Source organism: Labeo rohita, chromosome 17 (assembly GCF_022985175.1).
Source record: "Labeo rohita strain BAU-BD-2019 chromosome 17, IGBB_LRoh.1.0, whole genome shotgun sequence".
Lineage (NCBI taxonomy): Eukaryota > Metazoa > Chordata > Actinopteri > Cypriniformes > Cyprinidae > Labeo > Labeo rohita.
The window spans coordinates 24,610,436-24,624,171 of NC_066885.1; the positions used below are offsets into that span (position 1 = coordinate 24,610,436).

The 13,736-nt window shown below is 35.8% G+C and overlaps 1 protein-coding gene across 1 annotated transcript in view; it reads left to right on the forward strand.

The window, feature by feature from the left end:
• mta1 (metastasis associated 1) overlaps window positions 1-13,736 on the forward strand; it is a 66,580-nt gene that overhangs the window by 43,762 nt on the left and 9,082 nt on the right. The window contains exons 7-12 of the mRNA XM_051134028.1: window positions 4,931-5,033; window positions 5,306-5,405; window positions 8,300-8,488; window positions 10,635-10,709; window positions 10,785-10,843; window positions 10,963-11,090. Of these exons, the coding sequence (XP_050989985.1) occupies window positions 4,931-5,033; window positions 5,306-5,405; window positions 8,300-8,488; window positions 10,635-10,709; window positions 10,785-10,843; window positions 10,963-11,090 (654 nt within the window). The remainder of the gene's footprint in view (window positions 1-4,930; window positions 5,034-5,305; window positions 5,406-8,299; window positions 8,489-10,634; window positions 10,710-10,784; window positions 10,844-10,962; window positions 11,091-13,736) is intronic.

Below are 13,736 nucleotides of genomic sequence, written 5' to 3' on the forward strand. Positions count from 1 at the left end.
AGACAAACATCCGATTGATTCAATATGTGGTTTGTGTTTTTATTTTTTATTTTTATAAGGATAAAGTATATTTATAATGCAATGCTAATCGACATAATATAATACTATAAAACAGTATGATTTCTGCCTCATTCTGTGATGTGAAGCCACGTTATGAAGTTAATTTGGAGAAAAAGCATGTCAATAAATGATATGTTTGTTGGACAGCAGGTTTGTTAACAGGCTTAAACACACGCAAAACTGCATCGCACACTTGCTACTAGTACAGTTAACATTATTCAAGGCTCAGATCGATTTTTGTCGCACTGCACAGTTTTGACCAGACCAGTTCCCATAGATTGTAGATTGGAGCTCCTCATTTAGCGATATACTAGTTTCACGTCCACCTTTAGCATGTCACTCCGCACTGTCGCATACAGAAATACGTCAACTAGACTTTATCGTTATCGCAGAGAAAATTTTGACCGGTATATCGCGAACGATAAGATGTCAACAGGGCCTTCTGAAGTGAATCAATATGTGTTTGTGTAAGCAGTGTCCATATTTAAAACTTTATAAACTGTAATCTCTAGCTTCCGCTAACTGTTGTGTTAACATGTGTTCACGAGAGAGTGGTGTTTCAACGGATAACGTAGGGCTTAGACGTAGCATACAAAGCTCCGGTGAAAAGTGACGAGTGCAGAAGAGAGAGGAAAATAAAACACTGGTTTATAAAAGTTTTAAATATGGATGTTTTTCTTACACAAATGCATTGAATCACTTCAAAAAGCCTTTATTAACCCTCCAGAGGCATGTGGAGCACATAAATCATGGGTTAATTTTCATCTTTGGATAAACTATCTCTTTAAGGGTTTTTTTTTTTAAAGGGCACCTATTATGCAAAATCCACTTTTAAAAGGTGTTTGGACAGAAACAGTGTTGATATTGTGTGTATACAGCCATCTTGGAATGATGAAAATACAATATATATTTTTTTTAATCTTGATCAAATCAAACCAGGCTCAAAAAAACAAGCACTTTGGAGCCTGTCCGCAAAATGACGTCGTGTTTTGGTAGAGCAAATTCATCGATATTGACTGACAGACACGTATTACCTTATCCTCAGCCATTTTGTAGCCGTGCAATTGGCTGTGTCGAAAACAGTGTCCCGTCAGAAACACCTTTGCTCTGTTTCATGATCATAAAACATTCAAGGATGTTAGCGTTTCTGCTGTAAATTTCTATTGAGGTCTATGCACAACTGTGATTTGGTTTTACAAATGTTTCTAAGAGTTTCTAAGAGAAGTTCATTGAGATTTTTCTATACCTGTGTATATAATGGAAAGTAATTACATTATGCAAGTTTTTATCGATTACTTGTCGAATATAATAAAAACCGTAAGGTACAGAGTTAATCTTGTTCATGACTATTATACATTTATTGAATTTAACTAGGAAAACGGAAGCTAAAATTTTGTAAGATCATCTAACAGGCTACTGCAGTTATATTCTATTCATTGGCACTCACTAGGTGCGATTACATGGAGCTTTGTAATCGATTTGAAAGTCCAATCCGAAAGAAAATGCTCTATATAAACACCTCAATCTGAATAAAAATACTAATGAAACTGTAATCGGTTTGAGAGGGGTGGGATAAACCTTTCTATAAACTGAACAAAATTCAAAATCTGCCATGTAAACTCGTTAAACAGATTACTTTGCATCTACATCAAGCAGGACAGGGGTTGCGCCAAAGTGGGGGGGCAATCGCGGGCCGTAGCCCGCTGTCCATCCTCTCCCCTCCTTGCTAAATGTGATAGATTTCGAAAGCGAAAGTAAAACTGGTAAAACACCGCACATAAGAAAGCAACTGCACGCTTTCATGATTGTCAGCAACTGCACGCAATCACCAATTGTACGCTTTGATTCATTGTTCAGCAGCTCTTGGTATGAAATCGTGTGTTTGTTCTGAAGGATTACAAATTTAAGAAACTTTAAAATATGCTGATCCTATGTTCTGACATAGCATCACATGAAAACCTAAGGTGCAGTACATTGTATTTAGCATTTAAGGTAAATATGATGACATCAGACAAATGATTCTCTCAAGCAAAGTTTGTAGCAAAAGGTTCCTGCCAGTTCCTGTTCTCTTATTGTAAGTCAAATGAGCCAGATTACTGAGATGTTCACCTTTTGTTTGTAATGGCTCTTGGTACCTCTGCCCAGTCTTTGAGTAGTTATGATGATTGGATTAGGACTGGTGTAAATGGTGCAGGCTGCTATACCTGAATACTTCATTTGCATGCTTTGTTTGGGCTTGTCACCCAGGTGCTTTGTCTCCAGATCTAAGCACTGCCCCCTAAATGTATATAAACTACAATGTATCACTGCCTTAGTTAGCCTTTTTGATGACTGCAGTGCCAAGCAGCGAGTATCTGAATAAAGAGAAACTTCTGCTTCAAGATATCCAAAACGTCTCCTGGTCTCTAAGAAAAAAATTCACAACAGTTCTATTTAAGTACAGTAAAAATGCTGGTGTTATGCCGAATTCTGACCCCGCCACCAGATTACTACCCCTCTAGTATTGGTAGGTTTAGGGTTAGGTGTGGGGGAGGGGTTAGGATTAGGGGTGGGGTTAGGATTAGGCAAATCAGGGAGCGATTTCAACGAGAGGGGGTAATAATTTGTCAGGGCACAACACCGGCCTTCTTATGCTGATGTTGCTTCTCCTATGTTTATTGCCATAAGCAAAACACAGATGTGTAAGCCCTGCCCCCTTCTGGAGTTGGGCGGGAAGTTGCAGCTCATTTTCGTGTAAAGGAACACACCCCTGAAACGGCACTTTTTAGACCCACCCCAAAAATGATACTTTTCAACACGTTATAATAAACGATCTCTATTGCATTTGGATCTGGAACTTCACAGGCACATTCAGGAGAGCCATAACATTAATATTACATCTTGCAAAAAGGGCCATAATAGGTGCCCTTTAAATATCCATGGAACACAAACAAATATAAACCAACAAAAATTGATTACTGTTCAGTTACAGTAAATAGGATCTAGAGCTTTCAGGCTTTACAAATGATTCAGACCATTGAGGAATCAAGCTTGCTTTTCCCAAAAACATTGTAAGCATAAGTAGATCATACAAACCATCCATTGCTTTTTAGAAAACCATGCTCAGATTGGTTTAATTTGCGAGCAAGTCATTTAGAGCGGTTTGTGTCAACTGAATCAACTGATGCATTGAAAAAATCCAAGCCAAAGGAACAGTTTGTTCATGAATCACACCAATCAATTACAGATAGATGAATATTGTTTGACATGTAAGTGTATCACATTGTGGAAGTAAAAAGTCTTTTTAGGATGACTTTACAAGGTTTGACACAATATTTACGTAGAATACGTACGTCTCAAATAAATAGGGGAGGAGGATAATACGTGTAATACGGGCTCAGCATGTCACGGTTAAAGGAATAGTTCACCAAAAAAAGAAAATTCTGTCATTATTCATGTCGTTCCAAACCAGTAAGACCTTCGTTCATCTTCAGAACACAAATTAAATATTTTTGATGAGCTTTAACACTCTGCATAGACAGTAATGCAACTGATGCATTCAAGGCCCAGAAAGGTAGTAAGGACATCGTTAAAATGGTCCATGTGACAACAGTGGTTCAACCGTAATGTTATAAAGCTACAAGAATACTTTTCGTGCACAAAGAAAGCAAAAATAACAACTTTATTCAACAATTTCTTCTCTTCCGTGTCAGTTGGGCTGAGCGATATGGCAAAAAATAAAAATCTTGATTTTATTCTTTATTTTTTCCAGAACATTTGACCGATTCCCTTTTTTTGTTTTTACGATTTTTAGCTAGTCAGCTTAAAAATGTAACTACAACATGATCAAGTAACTATTTCTTTATTAACCCTCTAGTTAAGGAAAATAATATTCCAAGTGCACCACACATGAATTTGTCAACATGATGTAAATGTTAAACAAATCACTTGTTAAATATTTTTTGCAGAAAAGATGCATGAACTACAACATCTTTTAATAGTTCTTAACCTATATGTATAAGACAATTTGTTTGTATGAGTAAAATGCTTTAAATAAATCTGAAAAGTCAAGGTAAGTCAAATTCAAAATGACTCAAGGTATAACACAAGTAGACTATTTTTAACTATAAATGTTCTGTAAAAACACTGAACAGCAGCTTTCAGCCTGTCATCATGATGCAAACATGAAATATCAGACATAAAGTAGTTCTTCACAGGTTTTTATTAGATTGTGCTGGCTTTCCATTGTTTAGTTTTTTTTTCTGTGTAAACATGGACGCGTTTGACTGTTGGACTCGCGTCTCTTGCAGCGTCTCATGCATAAAACGGCATTATAAAAACGCTATGCACAAGTTAAAAGAAGTTCACTCCCATCTTCTTTGCATGTTTTTCTTATTCCACTGCCTGCGTCACATCTTTAACAAAAGCTCATTCTGTGTGAATGGAACTTAGTGATATGAGGATGTCCACGACTTTCCAAACCATGCTGACATGCGTTTGGATCGTTCCTCTCTCTTTACTGTTATCATTGGCATATTGTCAAAGTGTCTAACTCTAACGTTTGGTAATATTTCTGTTAAAAATTGCAATTCCTTGATTTCTAAAATAAAATCGTGGCAAAACATTAAAAACGATAATCGAGAATTGCCCAGCCCTTCATGTTTTCGACGTGTACCACGACTCACTTTAATGCCCAATGGGGATAAATTTTAAAAATGCCAGATAGCACCTAGTTAAACATCCTGGTCATTATATTGTTCACCCACTAATGTTTCTTACATTGATTTTAAGAACTAAATTAAGTTCATTAGATGAAAGCTTCAGGAAGAAAAGTCTCATTTTAAAGCATTTATCCTGTAGTGAATGTGATCTGTGGGTGTTGGTTTGTCAGGAGAGGATGATGGTCGGGAGCTGGAAAAACTGGAGGAGAAAGTATGGGATCCCAGCAACCCCCTCACCGAGAAACAGATCGACCAGTTCCTCGTCGTGGCTCGGTAAGATTCTGCAGTGTTAACAAATTTGCTCTGTTTTTCATGTGCCAGTCTGTTGCGAACAGAACATTGTGTTTAAAAGACACGAAAAGCCTCAACTCTGAAATTCTAAAGATGCCGCCCAAATAATATCTCTCTATCTTTTTTTTTTGTACCACTCTATACCCTGTTATTTCAAACTGCATATTTTGCTCGCTCTCACTCACTCATTCTCTTTCACATATTTTTTTTTTTCCCTCTCTTTCTCAAACTTCCCCAACCCCCCTCCCCTGCAGGTCTGTGGGTACGTTTGCGCGGGCTCTAGACTGCAGCAGTTCAGTTCGGCAGCCCAGTCTGCACATGAGCGCTGCAGCAGCCTCCAGAGACATCACACTGGTACGGCACATCTCACATTCTCACACTCTCGCACACTCCACACGCTGCTGGAAGACTTCACACTTTAGTTAAGCTCAGCAGGTTCATACTAATTAATGGCAGACATTTACAGAAAAAAACTCAACTCAAACCGTTTCGGATCATTGATTCCATTTTCAAACTGGTTGTAAATGCTAATGTTGAAGAATATATATATTTTTTGTATTTATGGTAAATTAAACATCAAACTATTATATTATATTATATTATATTATATTATATTATATTATATTATATTATATTATATTATATTATATTATAAACAAGAATTGTTTTTCTCATCTTATTCTGAAATGTTGTATGTAACCTAGCTAATACAGTACATAATCCTGAAAGTCCCAATGATGCTTTTTCATCATATTTTCATCTTCTTTTTTTTTTTTTTTTTGTATGCTTTCAAATCTCATCTCGTTATCTTTGTCGTTGCATGTTATTTAGCTTTTATATGATAACCTGTGCAGCAGGTAACCTAGAATATCAGACACTGTAAACTTATGTTTGTTTTTTGTGTAAAAGAAAAATAGGCTGCAAGTTTCAACAGAAATTGATGTCTGATAACAGAATCATAGATTGGGAGATGCAATGTGTGGATAAGATCCAGTTTTAGTTAGATTTAACCCTTAACTCCCATTTTTGAACAGACATAAAAATGCACTATCCAGACTTAAATTTTTATAATTCATGAATGAAAACATTTTGTAATATGATTTTGATGTACATTTTCCATGGTGATGCAATGTCTGATTTTAAAATGCCTTTTAAAGGATGATTTTTGAGATTTGAGCTGATATATAATTTCTTATGATATCTAAAACGTGATGGGGAAAAAGGCAATGAAGAAAGTCTTTTGTGTCAAAGGTCAGAACTCATGTTATGATGTAGATTTTTTTTTTTTTTTTTAAGTGGCACTCTTGACATATATTAATCTATTACTTTTTCTACATAATTTCTAACACAAAAACATGGTTAAAATATCTATTTAGGAGTTTATTTGTAATATGGAAAACCTGGAAGGGAATTGCCTGAAATATTGGAGTCAAAATGCAAATGCAGTTGCACCCTTCACAAAAACCCACCTTCCTTAGTTACTGTTGCTATGTCCAACAAACAATGCCTCTTTCACACAATCATGTTCTCACAAAGAGGAAACTGACAACACGCCGACAGACAAGACAGTGCAGGTTACTTCTGGTATGAAACAAGGTCTCAGTGTTAAAATGTTGTCATTTTTAAAAAAAATTCCAACAATAAATACTGTTTTGTGCCTCTTTTAATGTGTTGACAGATCACTGTATCGTCTTTTCTTCTTACTTAAAGCACGAAAAAAACATGAATGAACATCAGTATTTTATTTCAACCATGGAAAGACGTCAGTACACACAATTTTTCAAGTTTATGTAGAAGTTAATCTACTCTCCTGTCTGATTTGTTTGTCGGATAGAATGGCAGATTCACCATTATGATTGGTCAGATCGCCTGTCAATCAAGCTTTTTGCAACGTGTCACATTCAGTGACATATTCAGTTTGTATCCATGAACTAAAGAGTTACAGGCCATTCAAACCAAGATCTTGTATGATACATAAAAAAGCAACCAGCTCTCATGTTGCTTTCCTTTAGAAATGGAAAATAAATCTTTGTCCTTTGGAAGTACAGATGTGTTTATTTCAACCAAAAATCAATTTAAGATTTAGGGATTGTTGTTAGTATTCTGCCATAACAGTTGTTGGAGTCTAAATATTACTTCATTGACACTAATTTAAGGAAAAATGTGTGAAGAATTATACAAAATATGTTGTTTTAGACATATTTTATTCATTAAAGGGACGGTTCAACCAAAAATGAAAGTTCTGTCATTTATTACTCACCCTCATGTCATTCCAAACCTTAAGACCTTTGTTCGTCTTCGGAACACAAATTAAGATATTTTTGATGAAATCCGAAAGCTTTCTGACCGTGCATAGACGGCAACACAACTGACACGTCCAAGGCCCAGAAAGGTAGTAAGGACATAGAAAAAATAGTCCATGTGACATCAGTGGTTCAAGAAAACAAAAATGATAACTTTATTCAACAATTTCTTCTCTTCTGTCAGTCTTTGCCACACGCACACATGGTATAACAAGGTAGTCATGTTGATGTCTGTGTAGGGACAAAAAGTTATTGGATTTGATCAAAAATGTCTTAATTTGTGTTCTGAAGATGAACAAAGGTCTTAACGTTTGGAACGTCATGAGGGTGAGTAATTAATGACAGAATTTTCACTTTTGGGTGAATTAACCCTTTAAAGGTGAAGTGTGCCAAAGTTCACCAAACAGAATTGCAAAAATAATGACTGTTACAAAGCTTTCATAAAAAACATTGACTTGTCAAACTCGCACCATTGGTTTGAGACGGTGTCTCTGTCAGGATATTCCAACTCATAATTTGAGTGACAAAATGTAATTATTTTTTTAGATGATCGTGATCACTGTGCACTTTAAATTCTAATCACAATTAGATCAAGTAATCTCCACCAGGCGATTATGTAATAATCCAGCTCTATATTCAGTCTCAGCCTATAGGCTGTACAAGAAGAACATCAGAGCAGGGTTTTCAGTCTCCAGCCACCCAACTCTGCCCGTTGTGTACTAAACATGAAGGAAAGACGCCAGAGGGCAACATCCCCATGCATAAACATACACACTCTCATGCTGCCCACACAATTCCTCTTCATCTAGTGTCAGCGTCGTGTTGTTCCCGGGATTGAGCAATTCTGATTTTTTTGCTGCAAACAATGCCAGTTCGGTATATTGAATTTGAATATTGAATTTGAGCTGTTGTTTATGATGTTTTCGTATATTAAATTTTTTATAGTTTCACGCCATGGACACGTTGCATAAGAACGGCTACGACATGACGCGGGCCATCGCGGCGCTGGTACCCCAGGGTGGGCCGGTGCTCTGCCGGGATGAAATGGAGGAATGGAGCGCATCCGAAGCCAACCTGTTTGAGGAAGCACTTGAGAAATACGGCAAAGACTTCACTGACATCCAGCAAGACTTTGTAAGTTCATCCCAAGTGGCATTTACACAAGCAGACTGCTGATCAGACTGAATTTCCTCAATTTGTACTACAGCATAGCGTAGCTTTGAAATTTGAACAGCATATGCTAAGGTAATTGTGGCAGTAATGACTGATAAACTGCCTTTGTTCAGGGGACAGCGAGTGTGCCAAGTGTGTGTTTCACTCTGCCATCTGGTGGTTGATAGGTGTATGCGCAGCTTTGAGGGTTTCAGGTCCGGGTTTCCATCAGAAATCTCTACTTAGAGAAACAGGGAGGAGCCAGGCATGGAAAATGGGCACACCCTAAAGAAATGAACCAGCTTATTCAGGGACACAAAGGAGGGGAAATGGAGCTGGGTTTCTGTTTGCCGTCACAAACAGATTTGCTCTTAAAAAGATTCCTTTCACCCCAAAATGAAAACTCTGTCATCGTTTACTCATTTGATGTAGCTTTTTAAATCCAGGAGATTTTCTACTAATGATACGTTTAAGAATTTTCATGCATCAACACTTAAAAAAAAGTTACATAAAAGACTCTATATGGCTAACTATGTATGGAACAGGCCAGGATTTTAATTATTCTTTAATCTTTGTTGTTTAATCTACATCAGAAGTGAGCTGCAATTCAAGAGCTGCTGCAGCTGCATGAACAACTTTAATGTGTGAGACTCGTTCACTGATTCGTTTAAGTTCAACTTAAGTGATTTAGTCATAGTGGTTTCGAGTTGAAAGGTTTTAAAATGTCATTCCAGATATAGGCGTTTGTTTAAATTCAGAACTGAAGAGACTTTTTAATATTCTTTCATCTTTTTTTGTCCATTTAATGAAAGTCCATGTAGCCAGAACTTTCAGATGTTAAAAAGACATTTTACATGTGTGTGTATCTCACATAGCCTACATATATTGTTGATTTTCCGTTTACCATATTTGATGTTCCCTAGTAGTGATCAGTGTTTATATGTGGGGAAAAGACTAAATTAAATCTATTCATTATATAAATCGATCTTTTCTCTTCTGGAGACTTTAATTCAGCTGCTCAATTTACAGTTGAGGTCAAAAGTTTGCATTCCCCTTTCAGAATCATTAAAAATGTAAATTATTTTACCAAAATAAGAGGGATCATACAAAATGCATGTTATTGTTTATTTAGTACTGACCTGAATAAGATATTTCACATAAAAGATGTTTATGTCTTGACCCTGTTCAGCAGTTTACAGATGCTTGATTCTTAATAATGTGTTGTTACTTGAATGATCTACAGCTGTGTTTCTTTGTTTAGTGATTCATAGTTTAGTTGTTCATGAGTCCCTTGTTTGTCCTGAACAGTTAAACTGCCCGCTGTCCTTCAGGTCCCACAAATTCTTTGGTTTTCCAGCATTTTTGTGTATTTGAATGATGCTGAGATTGGTCTTTTTACACTGGGGACAACTGAGGGACTCATATGCAACTATTACAGAAGTAAAAATGATGCCTTAAGAGCCGGGGATGAAAACTTTTGAACAGAATGGAGATGTGTTCATTTTTCTGTTTTACCTAAATATCATATTTTTCCATTTAGTACTTCCCTTCAGAGGCTACAGAAGATACTTACATGTTTCCCAGAAGACAAAAGTTAAATTTACCCTGATCTTTAAATTCCAGAAGTTTTCACCCCCTGGCTCTTAATGCATCATGTTTCCTGCTGGAGCATCCTTGAGCATTTGAACCTTCTGTAATAGTTGCATATGAGTCCCTCAGTTGTCCTCAGTGTAAAAAGATGGATCTCAAATCATACAGTCATTGTTGGAAAGGATTCAAATACACAAAAATGCTGAAAAACCAAAGAATTTGTGCGACCTGAAGGATTTTTCTGAAGAACAGCAAGCAGTTTGACTGTTCGGGACAAACAAGGGACTCATGAACAACTATCACTAAACAAAAAAACAGCTGTGGATCATTCAGGTAACAACACAGTATTAAGAATCAAGAGGATGGAAACTTTTGAACCGGTTCATTTTTATAAATTCAACTATTATTTTCTCTTGTGAACTATGTGTAAACTATACCTAACTATATCTAAATATGGGGTTAAATATAATAAACAGCCACTTGTTTTTAATTTTAGTGAAGTATTCATTCTAAATGATCTTTTATTTTCCTATTCCAGCTTCCTTGGAAGTCTCTGACCAGCATCATTGAGTATTACTACATGTGGAAGACCACAGACAGATACGTTCAGCAGGTAATCCAACACTGCTGTCTCAAGTAAACCTGGATGGTTTTCACACTGAGACTAACTGGCTCTTGTTTCATACAGAAACGATTAAAAGCAGCTGAGGCGGAGAGCAAGTTAAAGCAGGTTTACATCCCAAACTAGTGAGTATTTCAACAAGTCGAAGTTCAACCCTGGATTGTGCATTTCACCATAAGCTTTGAGTGATTGGACTTTGACCAGATGAAAACCAGTAACCGTCATGGCTTTCTTTTTCCAACAGTAACAAGCCCAACCCTAACCAGTTGAGCGTGAACAGTGTGAAGCCAGGGCTTGTGAATGGAGCAGGGGCTCTTCCAGGAGCACCAGGCCAGCCCGTTGGATTGGGGAGAGCATGCGAGAGCTGTTACAGTGAGTGTTTGACTTGCTCTCAAGTGCTTAAAATGTTAAAGGTGACATTAAACTGAAATAGGACAAAGTATTTGTACAGATCCAAAAAAAAAAGTGTTTTTACTTTGAAAAGTGCACATTCTGCAGCTTTAAGTAATTTTAGACAAGATTTCTCCCATTAAAAAAAAAAAGAGTCATCATGTAGTTTTTCCTGACACAGAAATAAACATTCATTTTTATACTGCCATTCACCTTATTCTTCAATGCGGAAGTAAGCCTATGAGCGAGAGACTTCTGGTTCATTAGCAGCAATAGGGAAATAAGAATAACTATGTGCAGTAGATAATACATTAAAATAACATGGCAAAACACACCAATTTGCAATATCAAGCAGCAAAATGAGCTGTTTTATACAGTTAAAAACAGCTGGACTTGAAGTCAGTCCCATAGCATTTACAAATGGCTGCACCTGCTCTTACAAGAAAAATAAGGTAGATACCTTGATGATTTGTGCATCAGTGTTGTTATTGTTAACTAAGGGTACATTTACAACAAAAAAGTTTTTTTTTTTTTTTATGTACAGATGCAACATGCGCTTTATACGTACTAATAAACAGCTAATATATTATGAATAGGCATGCTGATAAGCAACTACTTAATAATAGTGGGAATTGTTCTCTATACTAAAGTTTTACCGTTTTTGTTTACATAATATATGCGTGTATTATGTATTTATGTATATATAAATACACACACATGCATGGATATATTTAAGAAAAATGTTATGTTTATATATTAAATATATTTATATATAATATTAATTATATGAATAAAATATATGCATGTAAATACATTTAAATATTTTCAAACTATATGTTGTTTGTGTGTATATTTATAGGTACATAAACACTTTTATTTAGGATGCGATTAATCGTTTTTTAATCGTTTGACAGCACTAAATAAAACACTTTTATGCATGCCAGGCCAGTATTTGGTGGTCACTTTGTAAAGAAATATTGTACAAGTATGTAACACACACACAATGTCACTATTTTCACAAATTCATGTTTTTGTAGTTAGAGCAGGATTGTTTTCAAAAACTTGCACTTTGACACCCGTTTTTGAAAAGTTCACATTTTCAGACCTGAAAAAAATAAGTAAATGGCCAAACTGCATAAAAGGTTTTCTATTTTTAGTTGAAAACTGTGTTGTGTAAACATCCCTTAAAACTAAAACTGTTACAATGTGAAAAATGAAAAAATAAATAAATAAATAAATAAATAAATAGATAAATATAAATATAAATAAAAATAAATAGAAAATAAAGTTAGAAATGATGCCTTGACAACTAAAAATTACATAATTAAGTTGAAGTTCTAAAATGATTAAAGCTAAAACTGAAATAAAAATAGTAGTGCTGTCAATTGAATAAAAAAATAATCGCGATTAATCCCACCTAACATTAAGGTTTTTAAATATATTTTTATATTACAACATAATTTCACATTCAATCATCAAATTAATGTTAAAACAACGTAAAGACAGTATAATTTTAACATTTGTTTGATGGCATCTTTTTTTTATGACTGAAGGTGTGAGTATCACTGATGCCAATTCTACTGATGTCTCCAGAAAATTATTCTTTTTCTCCCTAATATTTAACCATTGACTATAGCCATTTAACATGACAGTATAAGTAATAGCTATTAATTTTAACATTTATTAGACTTTATAAAAAATAAAATAACAAATGAATGTGAATGTAAAACAATCTTCATATAAACCCATTATTTACCTGTGTAAGTTTTAAATTAAATACAGATGAATCCTAAAAGCTGCTAAAATGATTGATTTTCCTCTTGATTCTTTTGTTCTTTGATTAAAGGAGAAGTCCACTTCCAGAACAACAATTTACAAATAATTTACTCACCCCCTTGTCATCCAAGATGTTCATGTCTTTCTGTCTTCAGTCGTAAAGAAATTATGGTTTTTGAGGAAAACATTTCAGGATTTTTATGCATATAATGGACTTCATTGGTGCCCCGAATTTGAACTTTTGCAGTTTAAATGCAGCTTCAAAGGGCTCTAAATGATCCCAGCCGAGGAAGAAGGGTCTTATCTAGTGTAATGATCGGTCATACTTTAGCACAAAAGCTCGTTTAGCACAGGCTCTGGGATGTGCGTCCACGGGTCGTTCGAACAATTTGTTCATTTGACTTAGGGCTGCATGATTAATCGAATGCATTTATGAGGCGCGCTTAGTCAGTAAAGCCGGTACTTTGATTAGTAGTAAAGCTCCATCAGGTGCGTTCAGCTGGAGCGGCAATTAATACACAGAGCCGTAAATCACTGACAAGCTACGCCAAATCGCGCTCATAATCGCAGATGAATCGCATTCGAGTATGAGCGCGATTTGACGTAGCTTGTCAGTGATTTACGGCTCTGTGTATTAATTGCCGCTCCAGCTGAACGCACTGACTAAGCGCGCCTCATAAACGCATTCGATTAATCGTGCAGCCCTAATGTGACTCGGGAAGAACGAATCGTTTCAGGCTGTGATTCGTTCAGTCGCGCATGTGCAACATCCTATTAGCTTCTGTACTGGAATTAGTTCACCTGTTTCGAGTCGTTTGATGCTGATTTTGCTAAAATGTAAGAAATGACTCC